We start from the raw sequence: 16,087 nt of genomic DNA on the forward strand, positions 1-16,087 counted from the left end.
ATTTACTATTTTTATGCAGAAAGATATAGGGTAGTTTAGTACTTTGTCAGCACTAAAATTCTCTAGGGAGGATATAGCCTTGAAGCCTTTTAAAATGCAACGCATCACAGAGGTAATTCCAGATGCGATTCCAGATTTTTTACTCGGGAAGTTCATTTCCACAGCACTACGGTTAGAGTTATTTGTAACCGCAATGGGTGGATGCGGGAGCACAGACGGTGTCCAGGCTTTGTGGCAGAAGAAAATAAAAGTAAAGGATTTTACTAGCACAGGTACGCGCGCGTTTTTTAAAAATTCAATATGGTGATGCGCTGTTTCAGCGAATCATTTGTATCGAAGTCCTCTTCAACAGGTCGAAGGTGCTGTCAGGAATTCTCCCAGCGTGGGTCTTTCGTTAGTGAGAGCAAAAAGCAAAAAACTGAGGCGTGTACCTCAAAAAAAGCCGCACCTGCCCGAAGGGGATCGTGAGGAAATGCGAATGCATTTGGGTGCACCCGATGAGTGTGCGATTAATTAATGAATAGAGACGAGAGTGTGCACGTAGAGGCGTAATGCTCGAGTTGCGTTGTGTTACACTTCGTCCTAGTGGTATCGTTGCCGCGAGAAATTCGACTTCACCGACTTCCATCGCTATCAAGACACCAAGATTCGGAATATTAGGCGCGAAGTGGACACGGACGGATACCAACACGCCCAGTTGATCACCCTCACAAGACACCAAATCGCGCGCTCCCTGCATGATATATATAGGTCCGAGCGCGGAGAGGAGGAGAGCCCGAGCTCTCTCTCCGCCGAGTGAGCTCCGCGATGCGAGCGCCCTCAGCGGGTACACTCCTCCTCTCCCTTACCCTCCGCTGCTACGCGATGCGAGCGCCATCAAACGCCCGCGCGCTCCTCCTCTCCCTTACCCTCCGCCGCTCACCACCTGCTCTGGTTGCTAGGCTCGGCGCAGCTGTTGCTAGGGGCGAGGAGGAGCGCACGCGGAGAGATAACACCTGTGCGCATGCCGGCCAGGGACGCAGGACAACCCTAGACTAAGAAATGCATTCGCATTTAAAAGCACTTGCGAACACATCAGGATGCAACGCCCGTGTCTCAATTCCTTAGTCGTATAACGGATTTCCTACAGCAGCGTTGCAATGCCTTAGGCAAGTACAGCGTCAACTCTCGGTACCGTCCGCGCGAGTCCGAGCTGACTAGCAGTGCACTCAAGTTAGGCATCGCGTGGCCGCACTCAAGATCAAGCACTACGCAGACACAAACTTGACCGGCGTCGAGTGTGGGTGCGTGTGCTCAGCCGGACGACGCTGTGCCTAGTCGGACAAGCACTCGAGATTCGCGCGAACACCTTCCCGTCCTCTATTCTGCCTCTTCAAGCTGCTTCTGTGGTGTGACATTTGCATAATGACTTTCGGTTAAGGCGACCAAAACGCGACTCTTTTGCACGAGCGTCTCCTCTAAAACTTGTTTCTTTCCTTCAATATTCAGGACGGGCAACACGGCCCGCGGCGTGTTACGAAGTCACGAGTCCGCGCAGTCGCCAAGGTTTCGCCAAGGCGATGCTCACTGGTTTCAACGCTGCACTGCCAGTCCGGGAGAGGGAGGGTGGCTGAACTGCCCTTAGAATAGCGCCAAAAGCGTTGCCTCGGTCACAGGTGCACCTAGACCGCTATGAATGTCACTATTAGTCCTGAGCATTCTTAAAGCTGCTGCCTTCACTTGCAGTTTGAAACCTACTTCCCGTTGACGAGCACAGGTTGCGTATAGCGTAAGCCTATCATCAATTATGCAAGGCTCGAACTTTTGAAGTTATGCAGCAGGTACCACATCAACGAGCCATTTTGCACGCTAGCTCGCAAGAACAGTCTGCAGAAGTCGCCAGTTAGAGAGTTATGGCCAACACGCAAAGATTGTAAGTTGTCTCATAAGACTGGCAGCATTTGAAGTGGCGGAACTGCTGCGCACTTTTAGAGCTGCAAGATTTGCTGCCGAAAACGACGTACATAAGCGAACGGCTGTTTTTATCGTTTTATACGAAAGTGCCGCAGACACTTACTGATTATTGTTTCTAATGTGACTCTTTCTGATTATCGTACGGAACAGTAACTATCACGGACAATTGTGGTTGTCGACAAAGGTTACGAGCCACACTGGTACAAGTGGGCAATAAAGGAGCAGGTAAAAGTGCGGCCCGGAATCCCTGACACCGGTTGTCTTTTCGCCATCATATATTAAGAGCCTCCTCAGTAGCCTAAGAAACATGCAGGAAGACATGGTTTAATGACCGTGCCAAGGTACAAACAGGAGAGAGAGAAAAAAGCAGGGATATAAACCTCAAGGTCGGTCTCACACTAGTGACTACACTTATGGTTATATACGTGTTCTGTGGTATAGTAGTTCTTGCTGTGGTCCTACTCGGTGCACGTATACAGAAAACTCACAGGGTCCCTTATGCATTCGTCTAGACGACTCGAAGGTGAAAGCTATCCGGTGTGGTTATTTTGCCGTGCACTTTATATCACGCCAACGCCGGTTTCGTTATATTTTTAGTCACACGAACGCCGAATAGACGACGCGCATCTCGCGCGCCTCGAACCACTAGTCGCGCGGGCGGTCATGTAGCTTTTTGTACGACACACCGACATTTCGCTGAAGGTCATGCTCGCGTGAAACATATAAGGCTTTCGCCTTAATAATAATACATTTAGCTTTAAAAACACGCGCACAGAAAAGTAGACCACATAGAAATAGGACGAGCGCTTGTTCTGTCTTTATGTGCTCCCCTTTCTGCACACGGTCGAGTCTCTGGCACTAAATTTATTATTATTATTATTATTATTATTATTATTATTATTATTATTATTATTATTACTACTACTACTACTACTACTACTACTACTACTACTATTATTATTATTATTATTATTATTATTATTATTATTATTATTATTATTATTATTATTATTATTATTATTATTATTATTATTATTATTATCCGCACAGCATAGCCGCACTCATCCTCGACTTATGCCTCGAGGTAGCCTGTACGCCGCCTAACTTCTTGCATCGCATAATAAAAAGGATTTCAGCTGAGTGCCTGCCCTTCAGCACAATGTGATCTCTCGTGATTCCAAGCGCTGTATCCTTGAAGGGACCGACAACTGGCCAGAATGTGTGATTAGATTCTGGTAGAAATGAAAAGACCGTAAAATACAGTGACCGATTCCGGCATCATTTTTGCGTTGTGTGTAGGATTTATATTTTTAGATCGTGTTTAAAAGTAACAATAAACCGGTATATCGCGCAGCCTAGCGGAAGAGCCTTGAAGCTGGATTATGGAGTCGATCACTTTGCTGTACGTAGTCGCGTAGACTGATGCTGTCATGTGCGCCATAATTAGTCCTCAAGATTAGAGTGTGTATATTATTATCTATCCCCGTTCTACTCTGTGCATGCTGACGAGGTAAAAGGAGTTGCGCGGTGAGGACCGGCGCTGCCTTCGCGGCAGCCAGTGGAACATACCAAGCCGCGGCGCATGCGCTCGGAGTGCACGCATGCGCAGTAAACCGCCGCGCTCGAACACGGACCGCTCTCGCTCTCACTGTTTTTAGTATGTGTTGTCACGTGTGTGCACGACTTTATATTCGCCGCAGACAGAACAGTTCTGATTACAAATGTTTCATGGCGTTTTCCACGTTACCATTCCGTGATTAGACACTCTGGCCGGCACAGAGTTTCCTAACACATTTACTAGAGGGAACTCTGGCACTGCGATCGTTCAGCCACCATGGGAATGATGGGTAGTACACGGATTTTGCAAATCTTCGTGCTTACGGCTTTGACCGCACTTGTGGCTTTGTTTATTGCGGTGTTTTGGCGTTCGTTTCGGATAAAAGAATGGGCCGTTGTGAACTTCGTGACCCGAATTCAATTGGTGAGCATAAAAAGGTCAAGGTGGTTAAATGGAACTGCTGAACGTTTGCTCAACTTCGCCTTGCAGCACAGCGGCTACAGGCCACACGGTGCCAAACAGAGCCAAACGGAGCCGAAAGTACGAAGCTTAGACAAATCTGTGTACTGTACCGTCATTCCTATATGCTGGCTGAAGCGCCTTGCGTTGCAGCTCCCATAGACACTAGCGCCAGAGTTCCCTCTAGTGTATTATTAGGAAACTCCATGCAGGCCGGTAAGCTTTCCGTTGCGCTAAAGAAAATAGGTACCATAAAAATTGGTTATCGGTCCCGTAAATAAGTGTCCACAGCATGAAATGCAGTGAGGGACTCTTGGAGTAATCTGTAGAGTTTAGGTAGGCGCTTTGCAGAAAGTGCCTTGTAGTGTCCGAAAAGATATTGGCTCTCAAGGCTCTATGAGATTTTTTTTTCGCAGTGATTTGATGAACTACGCGTGAGCGGTAGTCAGTGTGTCTTGTTAATTTATTTGAAATGTGTATTTTTAGGTTTTTTAATCATTCCCGGAAGTTTATGTTCCTACTATCTGCACGTGCTTGTTTTATTCCTGTAGTCTAATTACCTTTCTTTAGCTTATTTCTCTTTAGCTTTCTGCCATTTTTTAATAGCATTATCGTGGTTAGTTTCAGTTTCATTTGATTTGTTATCTCGTTATTCATGTTATAGATGTGGTTGTTTTTTCTATCTGCGAGTTTAGGACAACCGTTTTTTTTTTTATCGCGGTTAAGTTCCCCGCTGCCCTATGTATTTCACAACTTTCCGTTACCCAAACACCTTTCGTAGCTGTTTGTCGTTCTTTTTTTAAACGAAAACGGATTGAATATGAAACGAACGTGAGCATACATAAAAACTCGTTCGAGTCCACTTACCTTACGAGGCTTAATTGGTGCTCTTTGGACATCCATGGCTATTGCGCCATAAAATCTTCTAAATCATAATCATCATTGCAGCAGAAGGAGCATCTCATTTTCCCCTTCATTATACTCGCCTTCGGGAGATTTCAAAAAGTTTGTGTGCAGTAAACAAAGTTCGTTTAATCTAGAAGCTAGTTTCTGCGACGCAGGTAAGCCCAAAGCTAGCTAGCTTTGCAAAGGTGCGGCGTTTTCTCAGGGTCAGTGAACACCGGAAGAAAAAGAAATGAGCAACGTACGTTGTCACTAAAAACAATGAAGGAAAAAAAAAGACTGGCAGAACGACATGCAACTTTCAGCAGTGTATTTTCTTGTAAAACTAACGCTGAAACTTCGGCGGCGCTTCGCTCGTCCCCAGAGTCACCATGCTAGAGCGATTGCCGAGGGCACCCAGCCTTGAAGCGCCTGCTCATTTCCCGAGTTTTATTCAAAGCGCTTTCCAGTTTCGTCATCACAATGCTCCCGAGCTGAGGCACGGTTTCTGCAGAAGCGCCAGCTTTGTTGCGCAAGCAGGTCAGTCGCAATTCCAACATCGGAGGGGCTTACTGCGAACGTCGCTGACCTCAGCCTGACTCCCCCCCCCCCTTTTTTTCCAGATACGGACGGACTAGAAAAAAGAGACGGACAATAAAAGCACTTCGATCTTGTTCTTCTTACTGCCGTGAAAATAACGAAACGGAAGGAAAAAGGATGCGCAACCGTGAAAGCAAAGGCAGCCGAGACATGCGGTGATGTATCCCCCTTTCGGTCAGGGGCCACTGGGCTGCTCCGATGACAGCGACTTGGACTGGGCACAAAGGGCGGCTGCCTGGAAGTAAGAACGATAAGGTGCGCCGGGTAAAAGGGACGTCGCACGAGAGCGGCCGGCGAACGATAGGCGAAGTTGGAGAATTCCAGCGCGCTTTGGTTATTTCGCGGGCACATAACTCCTGCTAGGGCCGCCGGTCCGGCTTATCCTATCCCATAAAGCAGACCAGAAGTGCGCCTTCCATTTTCATTGGCCGGCTCCACACACCACCTCGCAATTCAGAGAGCTCGCTTCCCGCCTCGTACCCTCCTCCTCCTCCTTCCTGCGACACATTGCCGGCGTTTGCACTCCAGCGCGTGCGCTAAAGTCGCATATTTCGTGCCTGGTCTGTGTGTGTGTGTGAGGGGGTAGGGCAGGTATACGGTATGGCAATCGGAGACCGCACCCCTGAAAAAAGGACGCTTGCGTAGTTTCCTCGTGGTGCCAACAGATCCGAGTGCGTCCCGCGCGAGGGAACAACAATGGAGACTGATATCCAGCAGACTGCTGTTAAATGCTGGAAGAGCATTGCACAATATCTCTAGCCAGGTTCGCGAGACAGACCGGGGAGCGACTCCCTTTTGACGCCGCCTCTTTCGACACACGAGCGCGTTCTGATGGCACAACTTTCAAACTCTGATGTCTTCATTCGCATAGGATTACAACGAAAAGGAGAAGGAAAATATGCGGACCGCGTATGAGCCCCAAGGAAGAATGATGATACAAGTCGCACAGGGGCGCCATGCGTCAAGGTTACTGACAGTCTTTTCCTTTCACAGAGTAGCAGAAGGGTTATGAAAAACACACTCGCAGCGGGAAAAACCTTTTCGACGATGCGGATTCTATGGCGCTTAAAATGTGATCACTAAACAATTCCGTTCAATCTAGTTCATGCCACCAGAATTTAACAGCAGCAAATTTCGACGCGGCGAGTCCATCGCGAACGAATGTCGATGATGCACGGGAACGCGTTAGCGCGGAATCATATGCAGGCATTAAAGAGCTCGGCCAGCGCTTAACGAAGCCCTCTTCTCCGTATACAAACTATCCTGGAGCGCAGCGCGCACACACACGGGCGCATTTTCGGTAGCCGGGGCACGGCGCGGCACGCGGCTTTCGCAGATTTTCGCTTAATTATTTCGAGAGGGCAGCCGCGCTTGGTCATTCCGCCGCGTGTGGCTCCATATAGCGCTCACCAAACGCGTTGCCGCCAGCAGTGGTGCACCGCTCTTTCTGGCCGGGCGCGTCTTAGGCGTTAAAATGACTCGGTTCTCCTTGACGCAGCAACCTTGCAGTCATTTCGCTGAGCCGGCGCGAGGTCGCCGCGTTTTAGGCGACGCCCGCATCGCGCTGCTTCCGCAGTAGAGTGGCGCCCGCTGTGGCGTTCTGAATGATGCGCGTGATGAGGAGTACGTACCGGGACTCCCGCCGAGGTGGCTGGAGTGGCGTTACGCAGAAGCGTTGCTTTTTGCACTTCGGATGCGGGCAGCTAGACTTGCAAGTGTTTATTCAGTTAATGTCACGTCGAGGCGGCGTAGACAAGTAGATGTAAGTAGAAGGACAAGGTCTTTGAAAAACTGTGAGTACTATAAAACCATGAGACCGAACGAACGAGCCTCCATAAATTCTACGGTGGAAATAAAAAAAAAACAGAAAAAAAACAACAACTTGGAGGACAGTTCCTGACTTCGGAGCCCAAGAGGAGGGATTTAACGTAGACGCAAGCGTGAGCGCATAAACGTAAACTTATTACTATGTTAACTGTGTCGCCTTTAACAGCCAACGGAGTATTTTAGTATAGTTATCCTCATACTCGCTTCATTTATTTGACCAGACGAAGCTACATCGTCACAAAAAAAAATAATAGCTTCAAAGAAAAGTGTCTGGCGGCACAGGCAGAACGCCGAGCGTCGCTAACTATATCGACAGTGATTTCCTAGCAGAGACGCTGTTTCCAGTAACACGAATCCCCCGAAGGAGAGCAAGCGCTGTTCTATTATTGTCTACACCAATCCCTTGCGGCTCCCTTTATGGTTCACTAACGAGCGTTGCGTAATTTCGCGTTCGCACGGGGCAAAACGAAAAGTGCACGGCAAAGATGGAAAACGAGCTCTTGCCCGAGACAGTGACTTTCGCTCCGGGCGGTGTTGCGACGAGCCAATTTTACGCGACGCTTTCGCAATAAACAAATTACTTCTCCGCGTCGCCGCAAGTGGTATTTTCAGTTCTCGAGAAACCTGAGCACAGCATCAGCCCATGGCCTTGAGTGAAATTTGAGTGCTGCTTATGGGATGTTCCTGACACAGCTGAAAAGGGAACTTACGAGAGAAATGTTAATTACCTGCACGGTGGGTTTCATTATGCGAATATGATGTATTCGTTATTCTTTTGCGCTCGTGCGTATATACACGCAACTGTACAGCGCTTACTTCTGCAAATCAATACGAAGGAAAGAAAGGTTGGTGCAACGAGAATAATTTGCGTACTAGGATGTGTTTACCTGCGCATGGACTGCATTAAGAGGTAACGAAGCAGCGCATTCAAGGCACCTTAACGCGAGCCTGAAATTTAATTGAATTTTTGTCACCTGTTCTGTGCTTCCGTATTTTTCGATTTCGCCTATCACTCTCGATTTCTGCTTCGTTAAGTGCAGCATTGCCGAAGTGAGCGCATTTGAAGAAGGAGCGGGGCTGCATCCCTTTGCCCGAGCCAAATACCCCCCCCCCCTTCTCCGATTGACGCAAATGGACTGCTTGTACGTGTGTGTTTTAAGTATTAGTGAAGATCCATTTTTTTAGGCCTTGGCTGGAGACAAAGCTACCGTACAGCTTCTGCTAACGACCATCTATTAAGAAATATTTCAAACATAAAAAAATGCTAGGTGTGCTCCAAACGAGTTTCTTCCCCATTCCCAGGATTTAAGGACATGTGCACGTGGCGCCACCATTTAGCAATTCTTTTGCATAAGAAATATGCAAAATAATTATAACCGACGAACAAAGGTAGGTATCAAAATTGATTAACGGTTCTAGACTGTAGAGACAGACTGCAACATTTTCGTCAAGTTCTATTTCGCACAAATTGCGTAGATTCCCGGGCCATTTGAGCATCTTACAATGTGGTAATGTCACACATTGGTATGTCCTGAAAATCTGAAAGGGATAATTGGCAACCACCCGTTTGTAGTACGCAGCCACAAGGAAAATCAATTAGTCAATTATCCCTTTCATAACCCTTCTATCACCTCGCGGGATTCCGCAGAACACATTTGCAATGCCCTGGAAACCTACATGGTTTGTGGTACGATATTTGAAGTTCTTCGCATTAGTGCGTCGTCAACTAAGAAGTGTTATGTTGATTGTCAAATTGTACAGTTACATAGACGGTCGTTTCAGGCCATTCTGCCACACTAGCGTTCCTCAGTTACATTGAAATGCTGACGCGGTTGTTCGTATTGCGAAAACAAGTGAAAAAACAACAACAAAAACAATCCTGTTCTAAATCACCCTTCTGCTTTGTCGATGCCCGCACGTAGCACAACCCGCGTCTGTGACGTGATCAAGCTGCGGGGCAGCTTTGCAGCCCGTCATGTGCCCGCATGAAGCGTGAAAGCTGTTTTATCGACGGTACGGCGCGGCCACCCGCACCCCTCGCGCAAGTGAAAACCTTAATGTGCTCAGCGATTTCTTTCTGGAACACTCGCTCGAACGCTGAGCATGCTGGTCGCTTTTTTGTTGTTATAACTGTTGGGGTTTAACGTCCCAAAACCACGATTTGATTATGAGAGACGCCGTAGTGGAGGGCTCCGGAGACTGTGACCATCTGGTGTTCTTTAACGTGCACCTAAACCTAAGTACACGGGCCTCAAGCATTTCCGCCTTCATCGAAAATGCGGCCGCCGCGGTTTTTTGTTGTTGCTATTGCTGTTGTGACATGACGCACGACGACACGGTGTGCTGTGGACGAAACAGGTCAGTGCTGTTCTCATATATTGGCTATACACGAAAGGCGCCATTTTTCACAAATGTCGAGTGCAGTCACTTTGAAAAGGAAATCAGCATGAAAAGTTCACTTAGAAGGGCTGGAAGACGAAAGAAGTAAAAACGGCGTTATTCGAGATCGCTAAAAGAGGAGGAGGAAAGGGAAGGAGAGGCTGGGAGGTCCTCCAGACTCGCATCCGGTTTGCTACCCTACTCCGGGGAGAAAGCAATTGAGGAATGAAAAGAAATGAGAGGCAGGAAAGCGCTGTCCGGGTGGAACATGTGTGACTGGCCTACAATCGATCGCTAAGGCGTCCGGTCGATCTTAGAAACTGTAGCAATGCCCGCGTCGCTTAGGAATCCCGCGTCGCCTATGTCCATGGTCCAAGGATCTTTTGCTCTGAAAATGGTTTCTGGTCTACTTAGTTTAACACAGTTCGAAGAACATCATGTTCGGCGATGAAACGACAGAGGTGTCTGCCATTCAAGTACAAAAAAGTCACAGTTTCGCCGCAAGGGCGAAGCAATGAATGCGATAGCAAGAAACTAATGCTATACGAAGTGAGGCTCGCCAATGGATACTCAGTTTGAACAGCGCTCCTGTTGCAAAGGCGGCCGAAGCAGCGAAGGAAACTAGCGTGCTTCAAGTGTCGAGCTGTGACACTTGATAGTTCGCGCTCATCTTCTGTTTGTTCGTTTAGCGGCGTCCCTTGAGCTCGAGTGACTTTCGTACGCTCCGTAACATGAGCGCGGACATCACGGTGAAAGCGTGAAACATCCCTCTTCCCCTCCGCACGAGAAAACCGCGCGAGCAGACAGCGGAAGGCAGGGGCGTAGCCAGAAATTTTTTTCGGGGGGGGGGTCAACCATACTTTATGTTCGTGCGTGCGTTTGTATGTGTGCGTGTATTATGAGCAAGCAAAATTGAAAAATTTCGGGGGGGGGGGGGGTTGAACCCCCCCCCCCCCTTGGCTACGCCCCTGGCGGAAGGGCAAGGCTCTCCCTGCGCATGCATAAGAAGCGAGCGAGCTCGCCGACGCGCTCCTCGCGCCATCTCGCTGGTAATGAAGAAACGCTTATAAGCGCCTGCCGTCTCTGAGTCCATCCAGGGCTAAAGGGTGTGTATATAACGCTCGCCGTTAGCTACGTGGAGGATCTGCGTTTCGTGGCGTAGTGGCTAGTGCCACTCGCTGCGGAGCAAGAGGTCCCTGGTTCGATTCCGCGCTTCGGAAGCATTTTTCTGAATTATTTTTCTTTGGGGCTTTTATATATATATATACATACTTATACATATATGGTGCATGACGGCGGCGACGGCGACGGCAAAATTCAGCAGAGACTGTCCATATAATTGCTATCGCAATAAAAGCGCATGCTTTCCTCACAGCCACTCCTCACGAGAGGTGGCACAGTAATGTTGCGTCACGGCGGGTGAGGTGCGACGGAGCTTTATCGATGGGTTGAATTTACGGGCGTGACAGTTCGAGACACTTGGGTTGCTCCACAAAGTTTGCGTCTTTGCGTAAGCAAGTAAACGAAGGCCCCTCGCCGCGTATATTCTCGACAAGACGAACTGTACGGGTTTCCTCACGGGAGGGCGGGGTGGCATCGTCAGCGAGGTCGTTACCAACGATGACACAATGTCCCGTCGCTTATCGAGACAGCCAGGCTACTTTGAGGTTCGCTTTGAGATATATACAACTTTATCCTTGATTAAACTAACGGATTAGTGCGAAGGTTAACCAGATATATATATATATATATATATATATATATATATATATATATATATATATATATATATATAAAAGAAATACCACACAGAAATACTGCATGCACTTGCGTGCAGGTTCAATAAAAGATGAACAGCGAAAACAGCCCAGGGAGCTGCAACACGGTTCCCGCAGACGCGCGTGACCATGACGTCCAGCAGTCATCACAGGCCGACATTTCGAGGGGGCTGCGAAGCGCGCACGGTCACGTACGCTGGTTGCGGTTTCTCTTAAACAAACCGCCGATCTTACTTGTTGCACGTAATGCCTCGGCGGAATCGAATATACGGCGCGGAACGAATTCCCGCGCTGCGGTTTGCTCTCGGAGTTGGAACCATGTGGATCCCGTTGCGTTCTGAGCACGAATGCCGCACATAATGCTCGAGCGCGTGCCGCAAATATGCCGAAGTTCGTTGAGGGGCAGAAGGCGAGATTTTTAATTAATTTGGATACTCGTCTCTCGTCTTTCATATCATAATCAAATTGTTATAGCAATACCGTGTTCTGCACAAAAGCGCGGTCTACATCTTCGTTTTTGCTTAAAGCACAATGTGCACGTTGCCGATAGCAAATGGTTGATTAAATCTTTTTATTAACGTGCTGACTTTGCCTCCTACAGTGACAGTGTAATCGATTTGCTGCTGTAGTTTAATGCGTTTCATCCCGGTATTATTGTTTTCACTGAATGGCTTTACTTCACGTATGGTTTGTTCTTAGCACCCAATGGACGAGTATGATCTGTACCACGCTTCCAAAACGTTTGGCCTTAGGATGCGCGGTACTTGAAGTAAATAAAATAAACTCAGACGGTGAACTGCGATAATCTGTGTCTCGCAAAATGTTTGCACACATTTCAGTTCAAATAATTCTTCTCAAATTATCTCGGGCAACGAAGGTACAGGACATAGCCAGAATAAATTGATGCTCGTACGATATTTCTTTTATAAGGCGAGCTCAAATATGAATAAAAGAACGACAAACTTTAAAATTACTTTATGCGCTTTCGTACCTTGCCTCATCTTCTGTGTGATCATGAACCAACTATCCCGGCAGTGAATTCATGCTAGATTTGCGTTAATTTTGACTCTGATAAAGATAGCTGCGGTGCACTTTAAGTATGATTGAATTCTTTTCTTTCTTTCTTTCTTTCTTTCTTTCTTTCTTTCTTTCTTTCTTTCTTTCTTTCTTTCTTTCTTTCTTTCTTTCTTTCTTTCTTTCTTTCTTTCTTTCTTTCTTTCTTTCTTTCTTTCTTTCTTTCTTTCTTTCTTTCTTTCTTTCTTTCTTTCTTTCTTTCTTTCTTTCTTTCTTTCTTTCTTTCTTTCTTTCTTTCTTTCTTTCTTTCTTTCTTTCTTTGCACCGTGTACTGCTCTCTGCTCTGTATGTACTCGTGCTCCTGCGCGTTTGAATATTATTTAAATAATCATTGTGCGCACACGCGCACAAAGAGAGACTACGGCATGCAAAATATGCAGCATGCTGCTATGCTATTCTGCTGAACATAATATTGACATAGTGCTGTTTACTATCGTAATTCCGGGAGCGTTAGTCACTGCGGAAACGGTTACAAACATTTTTATTATGGGATCTTGACCGTTACTTTATACCTCGTAAATTACCTGCAAATATATTTATATCGATTTTTCTCTTACAACGTAATGTGTACAACGCCCAATTCTGTAAAACCGCCGAGTCACAAAACCGATAAAGTAGTGTCTCAAGCTTACCTCGCGGATTTCAATCTTTCCGTCCTTATTGTCGTCGTACGCTTCCATGAAGCACTCCTTGAGCTCTTCCAGCATGGACTCTGACACAACCTGGAACAGAGAAAGATGGAGAACGTCGGAAACCGCAGTAGAACATTCTGTAGAACTTTTGTAGAACACGGTGTTAGTTCGAAGATAATACTGAAGCTGTGCGACTTTATCTTCTTCCGTTTTCGTTGCGGATAAAGGGCAAGTGCTAACGCGGTAGGCTTTTCTTCTTTGTTTTTTTTACTGTATTCAAGCAAAACTACTTAAGGTGAAGTTGGATATAGGTACTTGATTTTTCTATATTGTATTGCGAGATGAGATAGAACGTATACATATGTGCTGACCAACCATACTACTGCCATGTAAACGACTTTTACTAGGAACACTATATTGCTCGAGAAATACATGTACATTGAATGTGTAGATATCTATGCGACATTCAGCGATTAATTGCACAGAGAAATAGACGTGCCTGGGATATTTCTTGCTTTGGCTGACTTATTTTCGCACATTCTATGAGAGCTAAGTAAAAGGTTTAAGAAGCCCAAATAGATTTAAGAATTTAGCGAACGCTTTTTCGGTAAATTTCGGTGAAAATTTGACCAGTTCTTTAATACACTGCAGAGACTGCATTTCAGCTTTCCCAGGTAGTTTATATGACGCAGCGGACACTATTTGCATGACACGCCGCACGTGCTCTGATCGGTGAGACGAGTGGTTCCTTACCATCTGCTTTAGTGTAGCCATTTCTCCTCAAATGAGGGGGCACTCCTTCGAAGAGGCATCATGACGTCTAAAAGAGTTAGGGCACTTCAGATTGGTAGCTTTCTAGCGATGAGTTGTGTGATGGGCGGAGCAGCGGGGACACGTCGTTACGGTACTGCCTACACTGCTCGCATGTACCATGTTCATGCATTTCCAGCACTGGAGCGGCTTTGGTACGAAGGGACAAACCACATGGCGAAAATGTGCCACCTTTACGTGCGATAAAAAAGGTTCGCCTCTGAACATCACCTTCACACAAAACGATTTGGAAATGCCAGAAACGTGTAACAACAGCTTAATTTTTAGCTGCTTTATAAGTACAGGCAAATCAACGTTTGAAGTGGTAAAGTCGATGTCTAGATGACACCGGTAGTAGATTTCTTGCAAGACGGAACATAGGGGTGGACTTGCATGCCATCGAGTTCGGTGACCTGGCGCAAGGTCTCTCCCACGGCCATATGTTCAACGTCTATAGCCAAGATGTTGCTACGGGTGTTGAATCTCATGTCCTTTATTTAATTTGGAACCAGCGCCTCAAGATAGACTGACACATTTTGCCTCTTGAAGTGCCTGATCTTACATGCGGCGTGTACTGGCACTAAAGGAATGGTGAATGACTCAGGGGTTCGAGTCGCCCTTGCGGCGGGTTCTGTTTAACGGGATGACACGCTCAGCTGTTTCCTCTTCGCCCTGCAGCTCATTACAACTTCAAAGCTGGCGCCAGGCGATTCATCACTGTCACAGAAGTAGATCATGGTGTCATTCGTGTGTGGGCTCCCTTTGTCGCCGTTTCGCTTCCTGAAGGCGGCCAACGCGGACGCTGCCACGTCAGGAGGACCTGTGCGGGGCTGGCCTTACACAATAAAATGCCGGTGATGGCCAACGGTTTTGCTTTCGCGAAAGCCAAACTAAAAGCGATGCAGTCGGGAGCTTGAAAATTCAGCGTTCGGCAAAAAAGAAAGCTCGTCTTCCTCCTGTGAACTTCAGCTTCGCAGTTGGAAGATGCGCCCTAAAGTCGATAATGAAAATAACGTTTGGCGAATCTTATTAATTAGCTGCTTGAAGATTATAATATATAAAGTTTGTTATTTACCGCCCCTCCGAGAAACTTACCTGTAAAGACAGTACGAGCTTTCTGTATTAGGTGATCTCTAAGAACTGGGTTCAACCTTGAAAAAAGAAAGCTACAAACGCTACAAAATTACACTGTTGCGTCTTACACATTACTGTGTTGTGCAATATTTTTGAGCTTTGAACAAACATTTTTTTGTCACCATCAATTTTCAACCTCCTCTTAGATTGTACGCGCGTTAGGCTTATCCTCTATAAGGGTCAGCGTTTACAAAGCACGCTTTACAGGCCCAGGCATTTTTCCGACACATTGCGCACACTAATTCCACGTAACAAATCACAATAACATTCAACTTTTCTTACGTCCTGTTATGCTTAATAATATACCCTACAGCTTAATTAATAATGATGTCATGCATTGCTTATATAAGACCCTTAAGTTCTTTCCAAATCCCAAACATATCGTTGGTGGCGGTATATAGATGGCAGATTCATGCTGCACAACCGGTTACAGTGATAGGCCTGCAAACTAATAGAATTATCTTATTAACGTTTCTAATGAGCATAATGTCTATTTGCGTTGTACATTTGAAGTTTAATACTAATAAACAAAACATGATTTGTATTAATTTTATTGCCTATCTGGTCAGATGCTTGCCGTTAAAAACAGCACCTACCCGCTTAAATTTCCAATCTGGCGCGTCGCGTACTTATTCTGCTGGTGTGACTGGATGACAATGTTGTGGTAATGATCCAGAACTGCGCATTATTGTGTACCATTGTTGAAAGTCATTTGGAAGTGGGCCAGATAAATAAGCTAGAGAATGAAAACAAAAGATTAAACAAAACATGACCACATTGTTGTTCAAACTATGGACAGAGTCCATTCTTAAAAGCGCGTAATGAGGCAGTTTGAATCCCATGTATACTTTTTTAAAGTAACGGGCACACTCTTTTTTTCGGGAACAAGTTAATTAATTGTTAGTCCTCGAAAATGATCGCCTGCGAATAAGCAGCACAATGCTACGCCTAAAATCTCAAATAAGAAAGTTTAATAGAAATGCTTTGTTATATCGCCAGAT

At 46.3% G+C, this 16,087-nt stretch overlaps 1 protein-coding gene and 1 long non-coding RNA gene across 3 annotated transcripts in view; one reads left to right on the forward strand and one right to left on the reverse strand.

Annotated features, from left to right (window-relative positions):
* Positions 1 to 5,580, forward strand: part of LOC119378516 (uncharacterized) — a 40,521-nt gene extending 34,941 nt beyond the window's left edge. The window contains exon 4 of the long non-coding RNA XR_005181011.2: positions 5,476 to 5,580. This is a non-coding gene — a long non-coding RNA (uncharacterized LOC119378516). The remainder of the gene's footprint in view (positions 1 to 5,475) is intronic.
* LOC119378497 (calbindin-32) overlaps positions 1 to 16,087 on the reverse strand; it is a 194,508-nt gene that overhangs the window by 30,693 nt on the left and 147,728 nt on the right. For both annotated transcript variants that reach the window (XM_037647614.2, XM_037647620.2), the window contains exon 3: positions 13,143 to 13,232. In XM_037647614.2, coding sequence (XP_037503542.1) covers positions 13,143 to 13,232 — 90 coding nt within the window. The remainder of the gene's footprint in view (positions 1 to 13,142; positions 13,233 to 16,087) is intronic.

The sequence above is a fragment of the Rhipicephalus sanguineus genome, chromosome 1 (assembly GCF_013339695.2).
Source record: "Rhipicephalus sanguineus isolate Rsan-2018 chromosome 1, BIME_Rsan_1.4, whole genome shotgun sequence".
NCBI lineage: Eukaryota > Metazoa > Arthropoda > Arachnida > Ixodida > Ixodidae > Rhipicephalus > Rhipicephalus sanguineus.